This window comes from Lissotriton helveticus, chromosome 2_2 (genome assembly GCF_964261635.1).
Source record: "Lissotriton helveticus chromosome 2_2, aLisHel1.1, whole genome shotgun sequence".
NCBI classification, from domain to species: Eukaryota; Metazoa; Chordata; class Amphibia; order Caudata; family Salamandridae; genus Lissotriton; species Lissotriton helveticus.
In genome coordinates, this window is record NC_136060.1 from 515,296,587 (window position 1) to 515,322,432 (window position 25,846).

At 47.0% G+C, this 25,846-nt stretch overlaps 1 protein-coding gene across 6 annotated transcripts in view; it reads right to left on the bottom strand.

Annotated features, from left to right (window-relative positions):
• Nucleotides 1-25,846, bottom strand: part of LOC144821594 (uncharacterized) — a 185,833-nt gene that overhangs the window by 68,292 nt on the left and 91,695 nt on the right. For 2 of the 6 annotated variants that reach the window (XM_078678815.1, XM_078678813.1), the window contains exons 4-5: nt 9,350-9,460; nt 1,167-1,298 (exon numbers count right to left, since the gene is read on the bottom strand). The exons of 1 other annotated variant lie outside the window; for it this stretch is intronic. In XM_078678815.1, coding sequence (XP_078534941.1) covers nt 1,167-1,298; nt 9,350-9,460 — 243 coding nt within the window. The remainder of the gene's footprint in view (nt 1-1,166; nt 1,299-9,349; nt 9,461-25,846) is intronic. 3 more of the 6 variants (XM_078678816.1, XM_078678814.1, XM_078678817.1) reach the window with 2 other exon arrangements.

Genomic DNA, 25,846 nt, shown 5'->3' on the forward strand with positions numbered 1-25,846 from the left:
AAGTGGACATTTAAGTCAGTAAAGCGATAATCAATAACGCAAACAAGAAAATCTGTTTAACAGAAAAAAAGAAAGTAGACATTTTCAATGAAAACAAGGAACAAATATGAACATGCATCTCGGAACTGTTTGACAAAGACAAACAATTAACTGTCCACAAATGCTACAGCATAAGGTACCCTAGGTAGACTGCTTAATTTGAGCACAAAGCAGGCAAAGAAAGTGTAAACAATTAAAAATGTTGCCATTAGTTATTTGATCAGATATAGATTGTTGGTTTTCATCCCTTAAAAAACAGAAACACGGGTGTGAGGTATGGAGTCGTTTGAAGCCAAGACGATGATGTTTGAATTTGACAGTGCAGTAGTGTCTAAGGCAGCGGATGTTTTAAAATAAGGATGTAATCAAAACAAAGATTACAAAAAGCCCCAGGACTAGATCAGGGAGTACAGAACTCAAGAGATAGGACTTCTGAAGGTAGAGTGTATCGGGGACCCGATTCCTAGTGCGGATAGATAACCTGCCATTATCCAGCCCCCAGAGATCCATAACATGACCACTACTTCATCAACTGTCATTTTCAGAGTTTCTTCAATTATTTACAGGCTGCTACTACCACCACCTTTAGAGATGGACGGCACAATGTGTGCTGATTAAAAGAAAAACAAGGGAATGTACATCATTTAATTCAGACTACTCAACAGCCAGACTGGGATATTTAACCTCCTGTACCCTTTCAGATGCAAACTGTAACCCAGCTGTCAAGAAGAATAGTTAAGGAATCCCAGAAACTGAAACCGAACCCTTGAGAACACCCAGATATAAAACCCACAGGTGATCAGATTCCTCATTGTGCTCTTCTGCAATTACGCACATTTATTTAAACAAGTCCGCCTATATACTTTAAATACATGTTATCTGTTCTTTCTAAGAGCAAAAACCTTGAGGACGCAATCCAAAAAGTTACTACGCTTGTATTTTTTCCAAATACTAGCAAAATGTATCTTGTATCCAGTTTTTTGCATGGGCCGAAGGATAATTCAAATGCGAAATTTGCAAAAAATATTGGACGCCGAGCTGTGCAGATTTCCAGTATTCAGAACCCGGGAGAGCACGAGGAGGACTCTTGTCACCCGGGGATACGGTCATACATGTTGAGGGTGTACCTTTAATGGAGGCTGGTATTTCGACTCCAGGGCCGCATGAAGGGTTCGATTGGTCAGGCGGTTCGTTCTGGATGGGCGGTTCTGGTTTGGGGCAGCCGCTGCAGTCACCAACAGGGGGGGCTTCTTCTGAAACTGTGAATAATGCACGGTTAAAATATCCTTATTGTAATGAACAGATTGTAGAAGTATTTACACAGCACAAACCAAACTGAGACGCAATAGTGTTCTACAACTCCAGCATGTTAACCGTGCAGCTAGAACTCCTACCCAATGGGTGCAGGAATGAGTTGAGGGCGACGTTTAGCATGACCAACGCAGCAGGAGCGAGCGATGGGGATGGACCAACAAGTAGTGCTTGGAGCTGCTTTCCTCTATAGCCCATGATGCGGAAATGAAAGTCCCGCTCAAGCGCCTGGTGGATCTGAAATGATGAATTGATTTGTTGCAGATAACCTACTCTAACACAGTGGTCCTCACCGGTTTGTAATTACACTCTTGCTCCACTGTTACCCCCATGTCAGCAGCCTGTCAATGCCTTCGGCACCCCCTGTGTGATGTACAGAATCCTCCTAGTACTCAGCCTGAAGCCCTCCGCCTGGCAGTACCCTTCAGAGGTAAACACACTCTTTATTGTGCTGAATTGAAAAGTATGAATGTATGATAATCCCTCACAAGGCTAACCTGTGCAGCCTAACCTGACTGCAAAGAAAGGTGCAGGCCCAGTCCAAAACTGACACTCCAGGCTGTACTGTGCTTTTTTGGACGAAGAGAAATTAAAATGCAGCAGCAGCTCAATGCATTAGTGTTAGGATCCCCACAGACGTGGCAGCGGCCCCGTGGCCCATGGCGTCTGATGAGCACAAACCAATGCATTCTCTCAGTGCTCCCTTTTCTTTGCGGTTAATTCAACGTAAATTACAAGCTGGAGGGTTTGGATTTTTTAGAGAGGACAACTCTTCATTTATAAAGACTACCAGCCCAACAGCCAAGTTGTGCTCTACAACGTACTGCCTGGACTAATGCACCCAGTAATCTCTTGCAAAGTGGACTTCAGGACACCTGTGGTCATCCCGTCCCTCAAACAGATGCCCAACAAGAAGGTTTAACAACTGCAAACCAATACATTCAACACACATTGCTTCAAAACAATTAGAAGTCTAGGTAAACATCTCAAACTTCCGACTATCTGACTTATTTTGCAAATAAACGATTAGTTATTTGTAATTATGTCTTGAGAGACCTTATTCAAAGTCTGCAAAACAGTAAGTGACACACATTTTAATTGGCTAATGTTTGCGTAGCCTAAATCAACATTTCTAAAAAAATTATATACCCTGAAAGTATAAGAAAAAAAAAATCAACATCAGCAAGCAAACTGTTTATTGTAGATTTTTAATGAGCTGTGCCATCTCTTCAAATACAGTGAAAGTCAAAACAACAAAATTAAATGATGCCAATCAATTTTAGTAGCTAATTATGGAAACTAAAAAAATTATTTAATCATTCTTTCATCTATATTTCTTATTTTTGAATAACAGCTGAAAAATAAACTTAAAACTATTTTTGGAGGCCCCCAGCAGTCAGAAAAGTGGCTGATCAAAAAAGGAAACAAACATGAAATGAATCATATATTATGCCTGACCAGCCTGCTGCAAACACAAGTCCCCTCTAGAAGAAGGTGCCCATATGCCAAGTGTTACCACATTGCCCTACAAGAACCTCCATGTCCACCACGGGGTGATCCGCTGTGCTCGATTCCTCCAGCACCGTCTGCAGTTCTTGTGGCAGAAGCAGGATTGGTGGAAACATGGAAACGCGTAGAGCAAGGCCTGGGACCAGCTGAACTTCAAAGAGTTCCCCAGGAACCGTTTAGAGGATGGCACAAAACCAAGAACATTTCCAAGTCTGAGCTGTGGCAAAAAGTCCACGAACGAAAACCCCAATCTGATGAAGACCACGGCCATCACTTCAGGGTTCAGAGCCCACTCACGGTTCACCAGTGAGAGATGACGGAGAGATTCCTCCATCCCACTGAGGGAGCTGTCAGATGAGCCACGACTGGGCAAAGTTCCAGTCGCTGCACCCACTGCACCTGGTGCATTACCTCCAAACATATGGGCCATAACCCCACACCACTTTCGTTGATATAATGGCCAACAGTGGTGTTATCTGACAGAATCTATATGTTGCGCTCAGAGATCAAAGGGCAAAATGCCTCCACTGTCAGTTGAACCACCCGCAGGCCATTGATATTTAAGTGCAAGGACAACTCTATGTGCAAGGGCTGCACATGTACGTGCAGGGCAGCTCTGATGCGGCCCAGATGGGTACTCCCGCTCAGAGAGAAGGCATCTGCCACCATAAGATCATGAGCATGCAGAGGGCTGATAGGGCGACCCATAAAAAGCTTGTGGTAGGGTGAGGGGGTTATAGAAACAGAACAGAAAGAAAGGTCTGTACCGGGGGTTATAGAAAAAAATAAATCTCTGTACCAAAGCCATGAAGCTCTGCTGATGATGCAGCCACATTAACAGGGGCCACAGAAGGGCTTGCATCAGCTCGCTGGTGTGAGATCAACTGGAATGCCGAGGCCATGATGTGAACAAGAGGTAGAAAAACCCGGATTGGAGTCAAAGTCAAGAATAATTCTCTTTCAATTTTGCACCCTCCAGTGTAGCTCTTATGAAGGTTAGTTTCCGAGTTAGGAGGGCTGTTAGACGTTTGGGTGTTGATGGTAAAGCCCAAGTTGTGAAGGAGAATCGTCATCAACGGTAGGTGTTCCCAGACCAATCCTGGGTACTCCACTTTCACTAGCCGGTCGGCCCAGTATGGAAATATATGGATACTGGACAGTCTTAGTGAAGCAGGCACAACTGCCATCACTATCATAAACACATGGAGCAGTGGTCAGTCTGACCGGTAAACCATGAACCAATACTGCTAGGGTGCCACTCTGAACGAGTAGACGATAGAAACAAGCATCCTGAATACAGAGAGGCCAACCAATCTCTTGCTTTCAAAGCCACTAAGCCTTGGCTCAAGGACATCTTTTTCTAGGACCAAAGACGTAAAGAGACTAGTTTGCCTTGTTCCTTCCCCTAGAGGCACCACCTCTATTGGCCCTTTTGATCTGCAAAGCAAGGAATTTGTCTCAAAATATTAGGCATGTCCTGAAGATGGGACACAGATATAAGGCAAAGCCCTTGCAGCCGAGCAGCACAGCGCTCAGTAAGGTTCCACCTGGAGAAACGAGAGATCTTTCTCCTCACTGGAAGATGATGGTATTGAGGTGGGGAGTCAGAGCTTTGAGGCAGCAGATGGTGAAGACTTGATCTGTAGCTGGAGATGGCGTCCCCTCGACCCGCTCTCCGAAAGGAGCCGTATAGTTGCTTGGGTAGCTGGACAGGCTGTGGTTGTCTCTGCTGTGATTCTATTGCCCTAGAATAACCACAAAACTTTCTATATCATTGGTGAAATTGACTCTTTTTTAAAGAGCTCCAGGGAGTCGTGGCTTGCTCTCTGAACAGTTATTACAGAGCATGTCCATAAGAGTGACTCGGACATTTCTGGAGAAGTCAGCGGAAGAAATCGAAGTGTAACAACTATGCCCATGGACCGAAAACCGCATAGAGCCCCGGATGCCCTTGACGAGCTGTATAGATGTAGCCAATTAGTCACTGACCAGCTCTGTAAATGTATTTTTCACATGGTCTTGTAAGCTGATCGGTGGACGTTTCGCCGAAGCTCACACGCCTGAACATTATTAGCATTACAGAGGCAGAAACCACCAGAAATAAAACCTGTCGAGGCCCCATTGCTAATTCTCTCTCAGGAGGTACTGTGGGGAACGCTTTCGGTTTTGCTTCACGGAGGAAGTTTGGAAAACCAGGCTTTTTCGTGATGGACGAGAGGACAAAACAGTGGAGGGTCACCTGAAGCAGAGCTATACCGTCTGACTGGCCGCGAACTGTTTCTACCAGGCATTCAAGAAGGACTCATGGACTGGAAGAAAGGGTCCCTGCACGGAGAAGGTTTGCACTCATTGGAGGATGTCATCAGTGATATCATCGATGATGTCATGAGTGACATCATAAATGATGTCATAGAACATGTCATGAGTGATGCCATGTGATATAGGCAATGCGAACTAGAAAATTTCAGTTTTTTAGTTCAAAACATTGTTTTCTCAGTGAATTTCTAGAGTTTTACATAAAGTAATATGTAATTACCATACGTGAATGCAACACCCCGCCCATGCAGGGCCTCTGGCCGTGCGTGGCAGGGGATTGGCGCAATGGCCTGGCCGTCAGCCACCCCCCATTCCATACAGCCAATACCATGCTGCACATGGTCAGAGGCACTGCGGGGCAGGCCATAGGGCCTGGGGAACCCACCCTCCCAAGCTGTTTTTTTTTTAATTAAAGGGGAGTGGAGCCGCATGGATTCCCTCCCAGAGCCTTGGTATGCCCTAGGGACCCCACCCCCAAGGCAATGTCTAAAAAAGGAGGGATGGTGGGGTGCGCAGCCCCCCGCCCAAGCCTCTTCAGGCTCTGGGAACACCATCCCCCCGGGCCATGTATTTTTATAAGGGGAGGGAAGCCCCCATCCATGAGCCATTATTGACCCAAGGGATCACATATCTTGGGGCCAATTCTTTAAATAAAGGGAAGGAGCGCCATGTACCCCCCTCCCCAAGCCTTGTTAAGCCCTGGGGGCCTTATCCCCAGGACCACGCTTTTAAATCAAGACCTATTTTGGCACTGGGACACGGCAGTGAATTTTATGGTGAACAATATTGCTGTGTGATTTTAAAAGATGCACCTGAAGCATTCCTTGGACAACGCAGGAAAGCATGCTGCTATTAGATATCCTTTCACAGTGATAACTTCTAAAGAAAAGTTACTTCAATAGTCGAAGTTATAGCATCAAAAAGCACTGAAGTAAAAAAAAAACAAAGCCTGGAGTTGATCACGCTATGCTTCTAGGGACAGTATTGTCCTGATCATTTTAGAAGCACTGCTGCTTTCCTTCTTTCCTGTGACGTTACCTTACACGAGGCCACACAGAACCCACCATTATGTTGATAATGTTACAAGCCTTGGAACTGGTTGACATTTACATCATGCCACTATTTCTCTCTTGAGGCTTCCCACCGACTACTGCTATAGTATGCTGCCTGCTCCTGAACAGGAGGCCTGGGAGCAGCCCACTTTGAGGCACGGAACACCCATAGGGCTGGAAGGGCTTCAGCCCCCCCGTCGTGTCAGCCCGGGCTGAGACACCTTCCCGGGCACTGACTCAGACAAGTCTTCAGCTGCTCTGGTCTGGCTGGTCTGGCGTTTGTCTTATTGCAGCCGCACACAAGTACTTCACAGGTCTTAAAAAGACCATTTACCTGTTAACAAGGCTTTGTTGTTTTTTTTAACCCTTTTTAGAGCCCCTGCATCCTACTCTATTGCTGGAAGAATTTAACCCCCCAAAAAAAACTTTTATTAGCCCCCCCCAAAATTTGCCTCTAATTGCGCCTCTGATTGGGACTGAAATCCTGGAACGATGTGTTCTCCTGCAACTTACCCAACACATTGACAGTAACAACCTTCTAGACACTCACCAATCGGGCTTCAGAAAAGATTGCAGCACAGAGAGACCACAAACTGCTCATCAGTGTTCTTCGAGAAAGGGTCAGAGAAGAAGAGGCGGTCTTAAAGTGGTTTACCTTCTTCCTTCAGAACCGCACCCAAAGAATAAAAATGTAAAACTTCACGTCGGAGCTACTCCCCATAAGCAGGGGTGTCCCTCAAGGATCAGTCCTCTTCCCCATCACTGTTCAACATCTACATCGAGCCCCACACGGCCATACTCAAAAAAGCCAACATCCCCTTCCACCTATATGCAGACGATACCCAGATCTACCTAGAAAGTTCCTCCATTGCGGACACTCGGAGACTAAACATCATTCCAAGAGAAATACAACACTGGCTTTTTCCCTCAACCACCTGCAACTCAACCAAGATAAGACGGAAATCCTTCTCATATCCAACAAAGAGCAGCCCCCCAAGTCACAGAGCAGCCCCCCAAGTCACAGAGCAGCCCCCCAAGTCACAGAGCAGCCCCCCAAGTCACAGAGCAGCCCCCCAAGTCACAGAGCAGCCCCCCAAGTCACAGAGCAGCCACCCAAGTCACAGAGCAGCCCCCCAAGTCACAGAGCAGCCCCCCAAGTCACAGAGCAGCCCCCCCAAGTCACAGAGCAGCCCCCCAAGTCACAGAGCAGCCCCCCAAGTCACAGAGCGGCCACCCAAGTCACAGAGCAGCCCCCCAAGTCACAGAGCGGCCACCCAAGTCACAGAGCAGCCCCCCAAGTCACAGAGCAGCCCCCCAAGTCACAGAGCAGCCACCCAAGTCACAGAGCAGCCCCCCAAGTCACAGAGCAGCCCCCCAAGTCACAGAGCAGCCCCCCAAGTCACAGAGCAGCCACCCAAGTCACAGAGCAGCCCCCCAAGTCACAGAGCAGCCACCCAAGTCACAGAGCAGCCCCCCAAGTCACAGAGCAGCCCCCCAAGTCACAGAGCAGCCCCCCAAGTCACAGAGCAGCCCCCCAAGTCACAGAGCAGCCCCCCAAGTCACAGAGCAGCCCCCCAAGTCACAGAGCAGCACCCCAAGTCACAGAGCAGCCCCCCAAGTCACAGAGCAGCCCCCCAAGTCACAGAGCAGCCCCCCAAGTCACAGAGCAGCCCACCCAAGTCACAGAGCAGCCCCCCAAGTCACAGAGCAGCCCACCCAAGTCACAGAGCAGCCCCCCCAAGTCACAGAGCAGCCCCCCCAAGTCACAGAATGGCTAAAAACCATTGATGCTCTCAACTGCAGTCTCACCCCGGCCGACTCCATAAAATCAATGGGAATAACTCTGGACCTGAACTTAGACATGGTCAAACATATGAAGAACACCGCAAAGAGCGCCTTCGTCAACCTAAAACTACTCAACAAAATAAAACCGTTCATCCCTCCCAATGGCCTCAGACGGCCACTCAATCCCAGATTGGATTACAGGAACGCAGCCCTCACAGGCACAGCAACATCTCACTTAGCTCCCCTCGGACCAACTCTAAATACAGCAGCCAGGATGGTCGCTAGAGTGAAGAAATACAAACACCTCTCCCCCGCTCTCAGAGAGCTAAAACGGTTCCCAATCGAAATGCGTGCCAGCTTCAGAACTGCTGGTCTCGCACACAAAGCTCTACACACTGGTAAACCTGCCTACCTGGCCGCCAAACTCAATAAAGCCAGTCAGATAAGTAACCTCAGGAGCACTAACACTCTACTTCTAATTCCTACGAAAACGCACAAACAAAAAGCCTCATCACGCTCCTTCTCTGGTAATGCGCCCAAAATTTGGAACTCCATACCAGTCCACATCAGGACTAACCCCACCTTTATAAAAATTCAAAAGCCAACTCAACGACCGCTTCCACAACCAAACTTTTCCGACTTTGCCGCTTAACGGAGAACCTTGCCCACTGCAGTATATAGTCACTTTGATAAGAAGGCGTCTACATCTCCGCCCTCATGTCTCGCTCCTTTGTCCCCCCCTCCCTGAACTGGATTCGTCATGAATCAAATTGTTATTATGGTTATTTTTTTTGTGTGTTTGGTTGACTCATGATAAATGTTGTAAAGCGCTCTGATACCTTCGGGTCTGGCCAGTGCTATATAAAACTCTTAAATATTAAATAATAAAAGAAATGACTGCACATATTTTGCTCGAGTTGAATTACAACCTGTCACAGTGCATGACTTCCACTACATAATTAACATTTGATACAAGTTACCAGGACACCAACACCATCCACCCACCCGATCAACCACTAGAAAACCGAGCTTTAATCGGCATTTAACTAATCTTTCATCACACTACGAAGGGTGACTAAGGGATACTGGGCAGTAGGTCTCGCCTTGCAACCATCCCACCCGAGCTTGTTGATCGAGATATTACCTTTGCGTTCGCTACCATTCATTGGCACTCAAACGACCAAAAGGCGACCTGTGGTGCCGTACAAAACCCTAAAATAAAATTGCTAAAATGGCTTTTGCTAGGATTCATTTACCCCGGGACCCAAGAGTGCCAGATGCTGATTTAGACCGTGCCTGTATGTAGTTGTCACCTTTAGCATCCTGTCAGCACTTACCGGTCCCCCCAAGCGGCTCTCCGACTTCCTCCACTGTCTCCTCATTTGCCCCCAAATCCTCCAGGGTGTAGTAGCTTTCTACTTCAACCGTGGCTTCATCAACCGGTTTCTCTGTGGTCAATCAGAAATGGTGTTAGTTTATAACAAACACTAAGCAAATCCATTGAGAGCAGACTGGGGAAATAATCAGAAACATGCAAGTACACGAATACTTTCTACAAGGTGATCAAGCAGCTGAGACACTGGCCTACACGTTGAATGTATGTTGGATATGCACAGCAGAAGTGTGTGCTGCGATGAAAATGGGTTACCTGCTAGAGGGCTATGCGCTTGTAGGGCTTGCTGATAATCAACAAGTTTAAATTCTCGAAGGTGAAGTGATCAGTGTTTTATTAACCTTTTAGGGAAATGAGAGGAGTCAGAATGACAACTGAAAAGGGCACCATGCGAATTGTGCATGGGTTAAAACACAAAGTTGCATACATATAGACCACATTTTAAAGACTTCTCTGGTGTGGCGATACCGGTCGTGCTACATTTTTCAATCTCGTGGTCGTGAGCTGTTTTTGTAACTGTGACGAAAGGTCTTCACATATGGAATGTGCGTTTAGAAGATGGTTGTGTTATTAGCCCATCCACTGGCATCAAACACAAATCACAACAGTCTCACCTCTGCACAAACGTGTTGGACTGGAGTAGGTCGTAAACAGGAAGTTAGGTCCTTTGTGAAAAGACTGCCTGCCTTTGGACTCGTCCCCTTGGGTCCACGGGCACAGAGAAGTACAAGGAAACAGGAGAGTAGATTGGGGGCCTACTCCATGGGCGGCAGTTTGGCGAGATGAACATGCAATGTTCCTAAAGTTTTGTCGTTTTCCACTGAAGGCAAGACGAAATCTTTCAGATTTCAAAAGCTCCCTGAATCACCCGGCCTGGGTTCAGATCTCAGGCTTTGACTGAGGGCCAACCCCCCTCCCCCTTCCTGAGCCCTGAATTCCTTCAAATCTCCTCAGCATGCCTCACCCGCTTGAGGGTTAATTGATTGATCAGATGCGTGGTACAGAGTGGAGGTTTCTGCTGGGTGGTGATGAGGGGCCAGGATCAGCACATACTCTCCAGTAAGGAGCAGTTTCCACAGGAAGCTTTACTGACTTATCTGAGGAAGAAAAAATAATCTCAAGAGGTAGCGAGTGAAAGGGACTGATAATGGCACACAACGGAGGGTTAAACCACAATCTGGCAGCCTGGCTCTGTAACCATTTAATCTGGTAATGAGTGTCTTTGAATGCTGGGGACAGATACTCTCAACTACTGCAATGACCTGAGGAACAAGTAAAGGAGGGTTACTTACCTGGTGCTAAGCTTGGTACATCTGCTCTTGATGGTGAGACCACTGGGTCAATTTTTTGTTTCAACTTACAGTGATGCGTTTTTGGCGCCCAAGTTTGAGTCCTTTTTTAATTTTTTTTTTTTTGCATCCGTGAACTGGTGTCCATCCAACTTCTGTTTCAGGTTTCATCTAAGTTGGACTTCGTCTCTGCCCCCTTTCAAATGAGGCGTCAGATGGTTCTGTCAATTCTATCTTTTCAAGGTCAATTTTATGAACCTACTGTTACTTTCATACAAGTCAGAATTCCCAAACATATTTTTCATCGCCACGTTGTGGTTAAATGATAAGCGTATCTCTTAAGAACTTTCAGGCACCAATATTTTCAAACAGATTATAAATTTTTTAAATAAAAGTGTTTATGAGCCTTTGTCAATGTAGTGCCTATATTTTCGTTAAAGAGACATGCTCACCGAAGGCTTGGAAAAATCAAGGATTCTTTAAAGTCCGCTCTTTTGGAAACATTTTCCAAGCTATTCTATATAGCATGTCATTATGCAGCGTTCTGGTAATAATGTCCAAAAACTGTTACATGATGGTTCACTAGGAAATATTTGATGGCCTTGCGCTCATACCAGAAAAAACAATATTCTGTGAGGGGAAGTTCTTATCATTTCTGGCTGCCAGCACAACACGCTCCTCACATAAAACAAAACTATCAATTTATGACAAACTTGAGATAAGATATGTGAAAAGAGCACTCCACGTTACGTCAAACTAAAATGCCTCTCTGGTCTCTATTTACCTTGTTCCTTTGAGGACCTTGCTGGTAACCCTATGGTGGCAACTTTTTGAACATTCCTCAAACAAACATCCAATTGTAGACCTTGTCTAATTTGCAACATTTGAGGTTGAAACATCCACAAACTTAAAAACCTGGCTGATTCTTTTGACTCTCAATCTTTGACGTGTACAGATGTACAGATAGAACTGTCATTTTGATATATATATATATATATATATACTCTGCACTGAGTAGTCTCACAATCTGCCAACATTATTTACTATGTAAATGCTCACATCTCTGAAATCATTCTGGGATAAATTAACTAGGAAGTAATACAGTCCATTTAGAGCTCTTTATTAACTGAATAGCTGCACAGATGTCATTTTGAGAGCCGACATGATTCACTACGTCAGGCTCATACCAGGCTCCCTGCGGGTTATCGGGTCGTTCTAGTGTCCTGGACTTGATGAAGTCGGATTTCTTGGAAAAGCTACCACATGTTTATCAAAGTCAGTTCATGAAGTAACAGTTTCCAAGCACTCGTCAAGGTCCAGGTTTTTGAGTATTCTAAGGCCTCAGCGAGAATGATTTTTTAAATAACCTTTTTCAAGGTCTGCAGTATCTTGCAACATTTTGAGGTCGAGACTAGCATTGCAGCGCATGCCAGGCTCGCTTTGCGAGGCATGCAATATTCAGTATAGTGTGGAAGCTCCGCCCACTCTCCACCCATCTTTTTCAATGGCTTAGGTCCTAAATGCTGCCTTCCAATTAGTTTTAGCCTTGTTAGTCCCTCCTCATGACAGCCATGTCCTCATTTGTATCCTTCCATGGCTACTGGCCCCTTTACTCCAAACACTATTTTCTTCCCTGTCTCCCCCTGCCCCCTCCCAGCCCGCCCCGTTCGTGCCTTCTTGCCCTCCAGCACTCCCGTTTACAATGCAATAGGTCTCACGTAAATGCGAGTCCGATTGCATTGCAAATGCTTGTTGTGATGGAGTGTCCCTTTAAAGAGTTCTCTTACGAGCTTAGGTTAACGTGCAAGGTTTGTAGCAAACATTAACAGCGAGGGGGAGCACCAACGTCTCTTTTTTCATCAAACACTCTTCCAAGAGTATAATAGTTCCGCTTTAAGGTATGAAAATTCAAATATGAAGTGCATAGAAGCATGTCCCAAGGGTGCAGTAAAAGCATGGAAACATTTAAAACAACTGTCGAAACTGTAAACACACAGAAGGGAAAAGAAAAATCTGTGTTTTCAGAAGAGGCGAAGAATGTCCTCATCGCTTAATCCGCCGCATGCCAGGAAAAGCGGCAGACTTCTGCCTGTCGGTTGTTTATTCGAGGACCGTCCTGGAGGATAAATTCTTCAGTCTTGGCGAGTGTGTAAAGTGCTCCGCAGCAACGTGGCAGGTCAGCGCTATATTCATGCTATTACACAAATGAAATAAGTACATCTTCCAGCACGACCACCTGTAAAAATCAAAAAGGCCAAGGATTGCAGTGGTTTCCTTTGTCTAAACAAAATGCCAAGGAGCCTTCTCTTCCTTTCTAATTGACTGTGACAGCACCCGTTTCTAATGGAGCACTCCGCAGGGAATAGGTGATAATAGATTTAAAAGCTTACTGCACCGCGACTTACACAACACTTAAAAGCAACACTTACTAGTGGCTCACAAGATCTGTTTATATTCGGAATCTTATTTATAATCCATTTACATTGTTTCTGATTTGTCAACTTCTTTTATTTTTTATTTATTTATTTATTTTAGCTGTTTTATAACGCGCTCTATTACTACCAGAGTATCCTGGCGCGAAAAGGAAAAACAAGCAGGTGGCCAAAGAAAACAGACGAAAAAGATTTAAAAAGTCTAGTAAGCAGATCTGAAAAGATGCGTCTTGAGTGCTTTCTTAAAAAGAACAACATTTTCAATCAATCTCAAGGGTAGAGGCAGAGTGTTCCAGGTCGATGCTGCGAGAACAGCAATTGACTGGCCTCCTAGACGCACTCGGTGGAAGCGGGGCACTCTCAAAAAATTACAATCAGCTGAGCGTAATGACCGAAATGGGGTATAACGACTAAATCTTTTCCTCAAATAGGAAGGTCCAAGCTCATTGACTGCTTTAAACGCTAATGTTAAAATTTTAAAAGTGATCCTTTGAGCAACCGGCAGCCAGTGTAGTTCCTTCATGTGTATACGCACGCTTTCTCTACTAGGCACATTGCACAGCAGTCGTGCCGTCGCATTTTGGATAATCTGTAGTCTAGCGACTAGGAAGGCAGGAGTTCCGCTAAAAAGAGAGTTGGCATAATCGAGCCGAGATAAAATTAAAGCCCTCGCAACAGATTCTCTTGATGAAGATGGCAGATATGGAAAGAGCTTGCCATTTGAACTTCAGTTATTGTGTCAAGAAGTTTTCCTTTTTATAACAAAAATCATGTTTTTTGTAATCCTGGGCGAGTTCCTTTCTCGCTGCATTACCAGTTCATTCCCGTTCCAGTTCATGCTCGTTAACCAATTTAAATCCTCCACCTTTCTTTACCAACTTCCGGTGGGCTTGTTTTTTAAGAGGGCGAACTTCTTTACCGCACCTTTCCTTCCCCCAGATAAGAGAATGATGGATTCAGTGCAGATCAATTATGAACTTTGCAATCTGCTAGTTTAGGGTAAGTAGAGAACTAGACATGTCCAGATTATTTACCAGAAACATTACTCCGAATTCTGGTCTTCCGCATCGCAGTCATGACATGCATGAGGAGGCATGTCTCCCATGAGATCATAGCATTCTAGGTCATGAGTGGAACAAACGCCTTTGTAGCCCTTTCTAAAGTGGCTTTCTTGTGTAGGTATATTTTTTTCTTTTAAACAGTTCATACATGTTTCTGTTTACTTCTTACCAGAGTGATTTACCAGACTACTGCAGTTCCCTTCACTACTTTTAATATGAAGTTAGAAAATGTTAGGAATCACAAGTATTTAGAAATTATTTTTGAGTTGGGTCTTGCATCAGTGATTTACTAGAACACTGTAAAATGAAGGGACAGTGCATAGCATGCTGCTCCACCTGGACTGGAATCACAGGCGAGTGTGTAATCAGAGTATTTCCTTAATCTACTCAAGCAAATTCTCTTGATGTCGAAAGATACATTGCAATGTGAAACTATGCAAAGACGAGTCACTATTGAGCGCGCTCTCTCATAAAAGCGCAGTGCATTTGAACTTTGTAGGGGCTCTAATCCGGTTTTTAATCATACCTGCCTTTTGCAGTACTGCAGGTCGCACTCCGAACCTTCTGACATTCTTTACAATTTTGTCTCAATGTCAGTCTAAACGCATCTGATGTACTCATACCAATATCCCTCTCCAGTCTGGCAATCCATAAAATGCCCCTCTGATGCCCATACTTATGAGCCCCTAAAATTGGACTTTTTTACACTGAATGCTAAGCATCTTTTGGCTTATTACTCCATTGATTGTAACTCGTGGCTCTATTTTTCCCCATCTATCTCTGACAGTGACCCTATGAAAGATCTTTGTTTTTTCTGCTAGTGGCCATATCTTACATAAAACATCACACTAAATGCAGTGAAGACCTTGATGCAACAAGATCAACCCTATTTCAGGGCGTGCCTGGGCAGCGCGCGTGCCCTGTCTGCAAGACCTATGGTATTCAGGAAAGGAGGTATCTCCTGCCTGCTGCTCGCCATTTGTTTGGCAGTCGGTCCTGTTTGCTGCCTTGCAACCGGTTTAGGCAGCCAACGTCACTTCGTTTTTTTTAAGACGGCACCGACCAAGTACAGTGTTGTTACGCTCACACAGCTTATCTGTCATTTGGAGAACTCTTCTTTGTTAATTGAATTGCCTCATGCTTGTGTCAGTGCTGTTGCCCCTCCCCAGCGCCACTCGCCTGTTGTCATAAAAGTGCTTGTTTTATCGGTTATGGTTACCATGCTGGTGGCCATGCCCTACCTACTTGCTCATCACTGGGGTAAGCGCTGCATGTAACACTGCATTGTGCACACAATAGCCTCAGTATCTATGCACGCCCATGTGCACTACAACAATAATATGAACAGTTTGTAGCTTGTTTGGGCACTAACTCGCTAGTGAATGCAGACCACTATCGAGTGTTTTGAATGTGCGAATCACTGGCGTGTTGATACTGCACAGAGGAGTGTGCACTGCTTTGGTGGTTTTACTTTAATTAGGAACACTCATTTATTTAAATAATACCTATTTTAACTAATGCATTTTAAGTTTGTTGCTATTGACAGTGATTTGCCTACTTAAAGATGGCCGCACTAATAGCCGCACTCTGGTTTCTTATCTCACGAGATAGCCTCACATGTCCTTGCCTGCCCATTCATTGGTTTTTGAAGCCAAGGATCCATTCTGGCACCCAGCTCAATCTCCTTCCGTGGTAGACGTTGGTCGGATCCTCCTGTGGTGGCAGCGAAAACATCCTGGTTCCTTTCCCTCCTTCTCCACTTTATCAGGAAGATGGCGAGGCTGAAAGGTGCTGCAGAAATTTACACAGAGAGCCTGCACTGCAAGAAAGGAGCATCACCTTGTAGGAAGGCAGCTCGGTGTGTTAAGGTAACTGCAGTAGCTATCTCGGGCAACCTCAAGATCACACGTTTGAATGAGGGGATGGACAACTCAGCCTCGCACCCTGTTTGGGAGATAAAAACAGTGCTGCGAAGGTCCAAGACGATGAGAGCAGACGCTAGATTAACAATATTTAGGAGGTCAGGTAAAAAATAAAGCAGACTTATCAAACCCCCACAGGACCGAAGGAGCCTTCGTATTATTTATCGGGAGTTGAGGTGAATGCATAATAGTGGACATTCCATTTTGTCCCAATGAACCAGTGCTGATGTTCGACTGGGCTCTTTTTGCTTTGATCTCTGGGCTCTTTATTTGCTTTTATCTATGTTTATCTCTTTGATCTCCCTCACCCCCTCTTGATGTACAGAATGGTTTGTGTTATAAACATTTCTGGAACTAGGTTACAACGAGGCTGTTAAGCGCAAAGCAGAGTATCTGCCATTCCAATATCATTCATTGCAAAGAGTAGGTGCTTTTTCTTTATTGCCCTCATTTAATCTCGCTTTGCGTCTAGTTTAGTCTGTAAGCACTTTTCTTTAAGTAGTTTCTTCTACAGCAGGAACGAAATGCGTTCCTGCAACATTCAACTCACCGTGTGCGCTTTCTCTTTCTAAGCAGCCCGGGACAATGGCAGTCCTTCTATGCATACGTCTTGCATTTACAAGAGTATGCGCCATTGGCATTGTACATGAAAATGCCTTTTATTTATGTGTTAATTTTCAAATCATATAAACTCACAAATGCGAGACCTATTGCATTGCAAATGCTTGTTTAAGTTATTGTCAAGGCTGGGTTTTCAGGTCTTATTGTCCAGGACCTTGTGGAGGTCCGCTAACGAGGGGTCATCGTCTCAACTCTTACCAACGTCAGACAGTTTAATACTGCTTTATCATCTGCTTTGAAGGTCTAGCTTTCTCGGCATATTTTTCAGGACCTTGATGATACAGTTTTAATATCAAAGCTCTAGGAGGGTCGGATTTTCTAGTACCTTTTCCTTTGTCGAGATTTGCTTCTTTGGTAACGTTTTCAAAGCGCTTCTTGGATTTGGGTTCTTAAGCAAAGCATAATTCTGAGGCCTCTGCAGGTTTGTGTGATTTTTTTTATTAACCTTGGGTATTCAGATCACATTTTCTAATCTCTTTTCAAATAATTTAGTAATATTTTCCAAGTCGTTGTTGAAGTAGATTCCTTTTGCAACCTCTTGACATAGTCAAGTCATTTCATAGCTTCTTCTGAGACCCTGTCAATGTCCAATTCTCTAAAAAAATTCCCGAGCCCTAGTTAAGTGATCAAATGTTTGCACACACACATCCGACATATTCCTTGATTTGAACATTTGTACGCAGAAGCTCCTATAAGCTCCTCTAAAAAACATTCTGAGAAAGCACTTTTATTCAAACTAACTATTTAGAGACTAGTAAAATATCAAAAGGCCGGTGGATCCGGTGGCCTAATTTACTCTTCTGAAGGATTTTTCAGCAGGAATTTGGAATGGTCCTGAGTATGCAAGTCTTTGTGTGCTACTTTATAGGGAGAATGATATATTTTAGGAAAACCAGTACTAAGTGCCGCAGAGCTGAATGCTCCTTGGTCACTTGTTTGCTAAGAATGGGTATGAATATAGCCTTGGAATTAAACTTTGAGCTTCAGCAGTGAAAACCCAAGCATAGTAAGATGCACTTCTTTAGATTGGATTACATAGAGATAAAAGTCCCAAGGAGAAAATGGACAGGTTTCTCTTCAAACTAAGAAAATGGGCGGCGGTAGAGAGCCGGCATGCAAGATGGCCGCATGTCTATGAGGCTTCTGCACGTCAGGGCCTATATCCGTCAATATTCAACACTGTGAGCCCGCATCAGCCCTAACAACTTCTTAAAATAAATGCTCAACACTGTAGAAGATACATTGTCCGACTCGCAGGTAGAAATTATGCAGATTAACATATGGAGTTACAAGAGCGGTCTTCTTCGCCTACCGCGGTAAGTGATGGTGGACTGACTGCTGGCATCTGGCGAGAGCTGGTGAGAAAACTCTACGCAGCGACAAAACAGCCTGAGCAGATACCCGTGTTTGTGCGACCCAGAGGTGCCAATATTCAACGAAGGAGTGCACTGCCGGCGGCGTCCTGCTTCAGGCTATTCCAGGGATGGTAGGTTGGTGCAGCGTAGACCTGTTGTGTTGCTCCTCCTCCTCTGTCTGATCCCTGTTCTACTATCTTGGAGCGAATGGCCGCATGTGAGGCCACCGGGCTGGACGACCATAGGTCATGGCTTATCAGAGTTGCATGAGGGGGCTTCCGGGCCGGAGAGGGATCGTGGCACCTTTGGAATGGACTCGGCAGCCTCGACACTTGGGGAGGGGCGGAGGCAGCGAGTACACACTTTGACGTAGTGCGGGCCGCTGCTTGGGCCCCCGCATACCAGAGCTGAACAGTGAGCACACACAGACGCTAGGAAGTAAGGCCAGAGATAATGTGCTGCTCTTTGTTTATTGAGACACTGCCCCTTCCAGCCTCACAAAATCCCACTATAACCTTGCCGCCCCTTTCTCCTTTATTGTGCGCCATTGCCTGGCGAATTGCACACACCTATCTGCCACCTGCTCATACCATGCACAGACCGCAGGGTTGTTGCTTCACAGTTCAGATTGCTGCAAGCCCTGTGCCACCGCAGGACGTTGCCAAGATTAGATTACACCTCTCTGCTTGTGTCACAACAAAGGTGGCAGAGCCCTGCGGCTACGCCCGTGATGGCGCGGACTCCTGGGCCACTGGAGGTTTTGGGAGGCAGCGGGGCACAAATGCAGTGAACCAGTCTCTCAGAGGCCTGGAGGAAAAACACTCTACGTCTGGGTGTTCTAGGGCTGAAAGTACTCTAGGTTCACAATGATGGGAAAGACAGACGGCTGCCAGACCAAACTCCAGTTTGATGCCCGTAAGCCTGCCTGGATGATGAGTGGAAACACTGACCACATGGGGCCAGAAGATTACCCCACTTAACCACCCACAAAACCAGCAGATATGAGATCCTTACTAGAGGCAATGCAACAAAGCCTCACGTCCATTGACAGTATGTGCACCAGAATGGATGCTATCATTAAAAAATTTAAAAATCTTAGTTGCATAACTGAGGGAGTCACACACTCTTTGAAGTGGAAGATACCATATCAAGTCAGGGGCAGCAACAACTCAACATGGAGCAAACACTTAAACTGAGGCAAGATTATGTAGAAAATCTTCATAGTACTGGGATTCCTGAATCTACAAACAGTAGTTGAAAGGAAGAATTTGTGGAACATGGGGGCACTAGGTGGTGCCAGACTGCAATGGCCGCACTGTCGTGAGGCTCCCGTAGCCATGGGCGGGTTATTATACTTCAACCCCATCCTTGTTTTCAAAAACGCTGCTTTGTCATCACCACCGCGTAGATGACGGTCTCCTGAGGCAGCGGCTCGGGTTTGGGGCCCGGGGGATGCACGGCGGCTGAGCGACGAGCGGCGAAACCCAGAGGCTGAGCAAGACGTATTTGGCCCGGGTTGCCGGGTCGGCGTGAAGAGTCACGAGAGGCCGCGGCTGACCAGGCCTGCTTGCGAGGCCCGAACTGAGAGGAGCTGCTGAGGGGCCTTTGAAGAGCGCTGCCCGCCGATGCACGACCACGCGCTGAGATGAAGATCCGCCAGAGACCAGAGACGAGGGATGGAAAGCGCTGCTGGTTGGGATGCAGCAGACCTGACTTCCATGGATTCGAAGATGGATGCCATGAGTACCAGACTGGAGGCTGTTGTGGCGAAGTTAGACAAACATGATGAACGTCTGAAGGAGGTGGAGCATAGAGTATCGGACTTGGAAGATGGGCCATGGAACAGACAACAACACCTACAGAAAATGGATAAATTATTGAAAGTTATAGCCAACAAGAACGAGGAGTTGGAAGCCCGCTCTCGAAGAAATAATGTACGTATGCTGGCAGAATCCACCAACACTGGGCAGCTGGTAGACTTCATGGAGCGCCTACTGGCTGAACTGTTTGGGAAAGAATATCCTTCTCGGCCCACATGGTTATTGAGCGGGCGCATATGTCGTTAGTGGTCCGTCCCCCTCCTGGAGCCCCACCACGGCCGATAATCATGCGGTTTTTGAACTACCGCGACCGTGACACAGTTTTGCACCTGGCACACGAGAAAGGTGAAGTGAAGTACGAAAATACGGTCCTGTCATTTTATCCTGACTTCACCCATAATGTCCATGAGGCCCGCCGCAAGTTCGCAGCAGGGAAAAAGAAATTGCCAACACTTGGTATTCAATACGCCATGCTGTCCCCGCTAGGCTGAGGATCCATCATCGTGGGAAACAACATGTCTTCGGCACCCCACAGCAGGCGGAGGAGTTCCTTAAGCGGGATCGCCGCTCGACTTCGTGAGAAGAAGCAGAGAGGAGGAGGTCATGGTCCCACTCGCCGCTGTCAGAGCCGGGCTGATGATGACATACCGCGTGACTCCAGACATCGGACTCTGCTGTAGCTCGGGGCTTAATAGACGCTTTGCGGAATGGTGATGTATAACCACAGTTTGTATTATGTGTATCTACCTGGCCGCCTGGGCACTCGCCTCCGTCCCATCGAGCCGCCCCTGGAGCTCAGGAGGTTGGTGATGGCTGAGATAAGGAGGTGGAGTGGGCATGTCGGTGGCCCCCTGGCGATCTCCAATTGAGGGCATTCCTCTTACGTTTTTGTTTGCATGTTGAGCTCTTGGAAAGTTCACATGATGGTTGTCGGGGCAATTAGGGGTGGGGAGTCTGTTCCTGGCGAGTTGGGGAAGCCGGTGTGGGAGGGTTGGGAGGGATGGGCGAGCAGCTTCTTAGAAGAGACAGAATGCTGGATGATGTGAGACCGATTGAGTGCAACCGAAAATCCACACTGATTGTGCTACACGATAGTTATGACTGAGGGCAACACTACTGGCAATGTACTTCGACTTGTATCCTGGAATGTTCGGGGATTGAATGACCCCAGGAAATGTAGACAGGTGCTAGGCTATCTGGAGCGCCACCACGCTCAGGTGGTTATGCTACAGGAAACGCACCTTTCACAAGGAGCCACACCCCGATTTGCATCCCGCTGGGCCTTCCATAGCTGCTATGAGTCCTACTCAAGTTATTTTAGGGGGGTCGCTATTCTTATTAAACGAGGAGTCAGGTTCAAAGAGGGAGGGAAGGAGCTAGATCCGGATGGCAGGTATTGTGTGCTATGGGGCAGACTCAATTCGTATGATGTAGTGTTTGCAAATTACTATGGGCCTAACGCAGATGATGCTCACCCTTTACTAACTTTCCGAGGTAAACTACACATGCTTGAAAATGGATATGTCTTTTGGGGGGTGGGGGGACTTCAACACTGCAGCTGACCCTGTACTGGACCGCTCCCATGCTGCTGCAGCACATTACACCACCACCCAATGAACACTGCGCGACACTGTGACATCAGATAACTTGTGGGATACATGGCGTCATTTCCACCCTGCTGGGAGGGAGGGGACACACCACTCGGCGGTACATGATACCTGGGCCGGGCTAGATTATGTTTTTGTAGCGAGAAGTGCGGCACATTGGATCACCAAGGCGACTCATCTAGCCAGAACACTTTCCGACCACTCCCCCGTATTCGTTGAGACAAGGCCACCACTGGATCTTTCCCCCTACCTAAACTGGAGACTGAACCCCTTGCACCTGCAAGACGCGGTTTTTAGAGAAGAGATGGAGCAGGATATTAGGGATTTCTTCCCCAGAAACACGGGCTCCGTGGCTAGCTTAACAACGGTATGGGATCATTTAAAGTAACCGTGCGAGGGTTGTGTATTTCTAAAGGGGGGGGGGGGGGTATATTGAGAGATCTTCACCGCGACCTTAAACTGGAGACCGAATTGCGGGACCTAGAACGAAAGGTACTCCGAGGTGAGGGGTCGGATGGGCTCAAGGCTCAGCAACGTGAGAAACTGACGGAATATATGGATATGGCGGAGAGGGAATGTAAGTTCAGAGGGAAGCATATTACAGCCCGGAAGTATGGGGAGGGTGACAGGCCAGGGAAGGCACTTGCTGGCACGGTGCGACCCCCCAGTTTCAGTAATTATATAGTAACATAAGCAGGATGAGCAGGGCACGCCCCGTAGTACCCTCATGGATCAGCTGGCTATATTGACGGGCTATTCTAAAAACCTCTATACGTCGCAGCGACAGACCACGTTGCAACTTGGGGAATACCTTGAGGATGTAGCCCTGGCCTGGCTAGGAGACACCCAGCGCCGGTTTCTGGCCCTGGAGTTAGAAGTGGATGAGATCACAGAAGCGATTATGTCCATGTGGTCCAGGAAGGCCCCAGGGTCTGACGGGATACCCATTGACTTTTACAAAGCCTATGTCCCTATCCTGGCACCCATCCTGAAGGCCGTGTTCTATGAAGCCCTTGAGGAAGGCAGTCTACCCACCACTATGAGGGAGGCTAATATCATGTCCCTGCTTAAACCGGGCAAACCCCCTGATGTTTGCGATTCCTATCGGCCCCTCTCATTGCTTAATAGCGATACTAAGATACTGGCCAAAGTGTTGGCCACAAGGTTAAATGTCCTTCTGGAAAAGTTGGTCCTACCAGACCAGGCGGGGGTTGTGCCGAACCGAGCTACGGCACATAATCTCTGTACTCTCCTGGCGATAATACAAGACATCGACTTATATACCCCTCTAGGCAGGTACTGGTGTCCCTCTACGCATACGACATCACGCTGTACATACACAAGCCGCATATAATCTCAACCCAATCCTACGTGAGATTACTAAATTTGGGGCTATTGAAGGAGTGCAAATCAACTGGGGAAAGTCGCCCGTGTTTCCCCTAACGGAGCACATGCCCTCTCACTCACTAGACTACCCGCTACAATGGGTGACAGATAACTTTAAATATTTAGGCATATATGTGACCAGAAATAAAGAGGCGCTGATGAGAACAAACTATGGGCGCGCCATGACCAAAGTAACGGACAATATCACTAACTGGCTTTGGCTGCCCCTTTCGATGGCAGGAAGGGTATCTTTAATTAAGATGGTCATACTGCCCAAATTTTTATATCTGTACATAAACATCCCCTATCATCCAGGAGCATTCTTCTTTAACCGCATGCGTGCGGTCGATATTCTGCTCCTGCGCTGTGCTTTACAAAAACCCATTATTCATGACGAGCTGGGCTCGTCATGAGCGTGCGAGGCTACCTCATGACGAGCCCAGCTCGTCATGAGCGTCGAAGGGGTTAAAACACTGAAAACACAATTGGTGCGCTTAATATGGGGGTGGGGGGGCAAACCGGCGCGGTTGAAATTAGATACTCTTACACTACCATACCGCTTCGGGGGGTTCGACGTACCCGACTTTGAGCAATATTACTACAGTGAACAGGCTCACGTTGCAGTGTACTGGTTCCACCCTCCCCCATACATGGCCCATTTAGCAGTGGAGGATGGCTACATGGCCCCTGTCCCCACGTCGGGATACGTGTTTGCGCCACATAATGAGAGAGGAGCAGACCCGTCTACTGTGGACTGCACGGTCAGGGCGTGGACCTGGTTGGCCCGGGCCGGAGGAGTGACCCAGATGTATTCCCCTAAACTATCCCTGCACGACTGTCCCTTGCTTCCTATCACGAATGAAAAAATATGCCAAAAAATGCTGGAGAGACTGAAATACACGACTTGGGGCGACTTGTACATAGGGGGCGAGTTCCGTACGACGGAGCAATTCTTTGGGAGTGAAGCATACTCATTTATGGACTTTTTCTTTTTATACACCAGGCTTAAACAAAGCATCCGTGCCAAGACTCAAGACTTTCCAATGGAGCCTGACACGTTCACGTCCCTCCATTTAATGCTGCAGGAGGATGCCCCCACACACGTAATATCCAGGTTATATACACAAGTACAGCCCCTCCGCGCACCATAGTGCGGGCCAGGAGGGAGTGGGATGCGGACCTTGACACACCACTTACTGACGACCAGTGGGAGATAGCGTGCCTCCAGACAGCGGTGGTGACGGGTAGCAGCAGGCTACGCTTGATGCACTTTAAATTCCTGCATCGACTATATCATACACCGGCTAGGTTACACAGGCTTCGCCTTAGGGATGATGACAGATGTTCTCTATGTGGCCAGGGTCCAGCTGACTTTATACACTTGGCGTGGGCGTGTCCCCAGGTGGCCACTTACTGGGGGGAGGTCTTTGAAGGATTAGCGGCCATGCTGAATGTCCCCGTTGAACTGACCCCGGTCAGAGCCCTACTTGGTTTAGTTACTGATATTGTTACACCACACCATAAATTTCTAGCGATGGGTATACTCCTGGCCCGGCGACAGGTGGCATGCAGATGGGGGAGGGGCAGGGCACCCAAATTTAAGGCTTGGATACAGGATATGACGACATGGCAGGAACATCTGCAAGCGTATGCAGAGCAGCTGCCACTGAAATCACGGCCCCGGGACTTATGGGGACCCCTGAGGGCATACCTATGGGCTCAGCAAGCTGCTAGTGACTGTTAACAATGGGGATGAGGCTGTGGATGAGGAGTGAGCCTGGGTTGCGACGATGGATGGGAGTGCGGTGCGTGGATCGTGGGGATGACTAGGATTACGTGGGCTGAGGGAGAGTGGGATGGGTGTTTTCGGTTCCATAGTGGTCCTGAGCTCTTGCCCCAGAGACGATACATGGCCTGATGTGCACAATCCTGGACTATGTCATCTGCACTGAACAATGGACGCTTCGGTTGGACTAGCACTCGTTTCGGTCGTTCTCCATAAGGGATGGAGGGGTCTCCCTAGAGGTACTGGTCGGGAGGGTCGGGAGGGAAGGGGGGAAGGGGGGGTTACTGTTCTCGAATGCATATTTCCTTGCTTCGTACTTTGCATTACCATGCTCATATCCTGCATGACGCAGTGTTGTAAGCGGAGAATTTTAAAATAAACAGTATTAAAAAAAAAGAATACAAAAAAAGAATTTGTGGAACATCTCACCACAATATTTGGTACAGAGGTATTTTCCAAGCTCCTAATAGTGGAGAGGGTCCACAGAATGCTGATGACCAGGTCTCCTCCGGGCGACGCCCGGCCCTTTCACCACTAGAAAATGTACACTACATTCTTAGGGCAACACAGTGGCAATCTATCCCGACTTCACGCTGGCAGTACAAGAAGCCTGCAGCAAAATTCTCCCACTCAAGCAAAAATTGAGGCATGTCAATCTCCTGTATGAATGCTGTATCCAGCAAGACTTTGTATCTCGCGTTTGGGAGAAGATCACATTTTCACCCCCGAGCAAGCAGGAAGCTTCATGGAAACAGTCCTCAACACTAGGCCGGGAAGCGCCCTCTCCCGGAACCTGCTCTCCACTATAGGAGCAAGACTGAGTTGATGCTCACTGCTAACAGTCAACCAACTTGGGGGTACCTTGGAATTAGCTGCCCATTCCGGCTAAATCAGCATGCGGAAAACATAAGACCCTGTTGTTCTGAAGTAACTTGTCTTTCTGTTATGCCACTGCCCTGGCGAGGACTATACATGTAGTGGCTGTTCTCATACAACACATTATTTTTAGTTCTACTGACATCATGTGAGGGGCATGGGGCATATGATGGTCAGTCAGGAACACCCTCATCACGGCGAGAGGAACCCGCCCGGTTCTTTGGTTGACATCCCTACAGGACACCCGAGCAATCTCTGCCTCTTCTGTTCCCTTCCCATCTGAGAA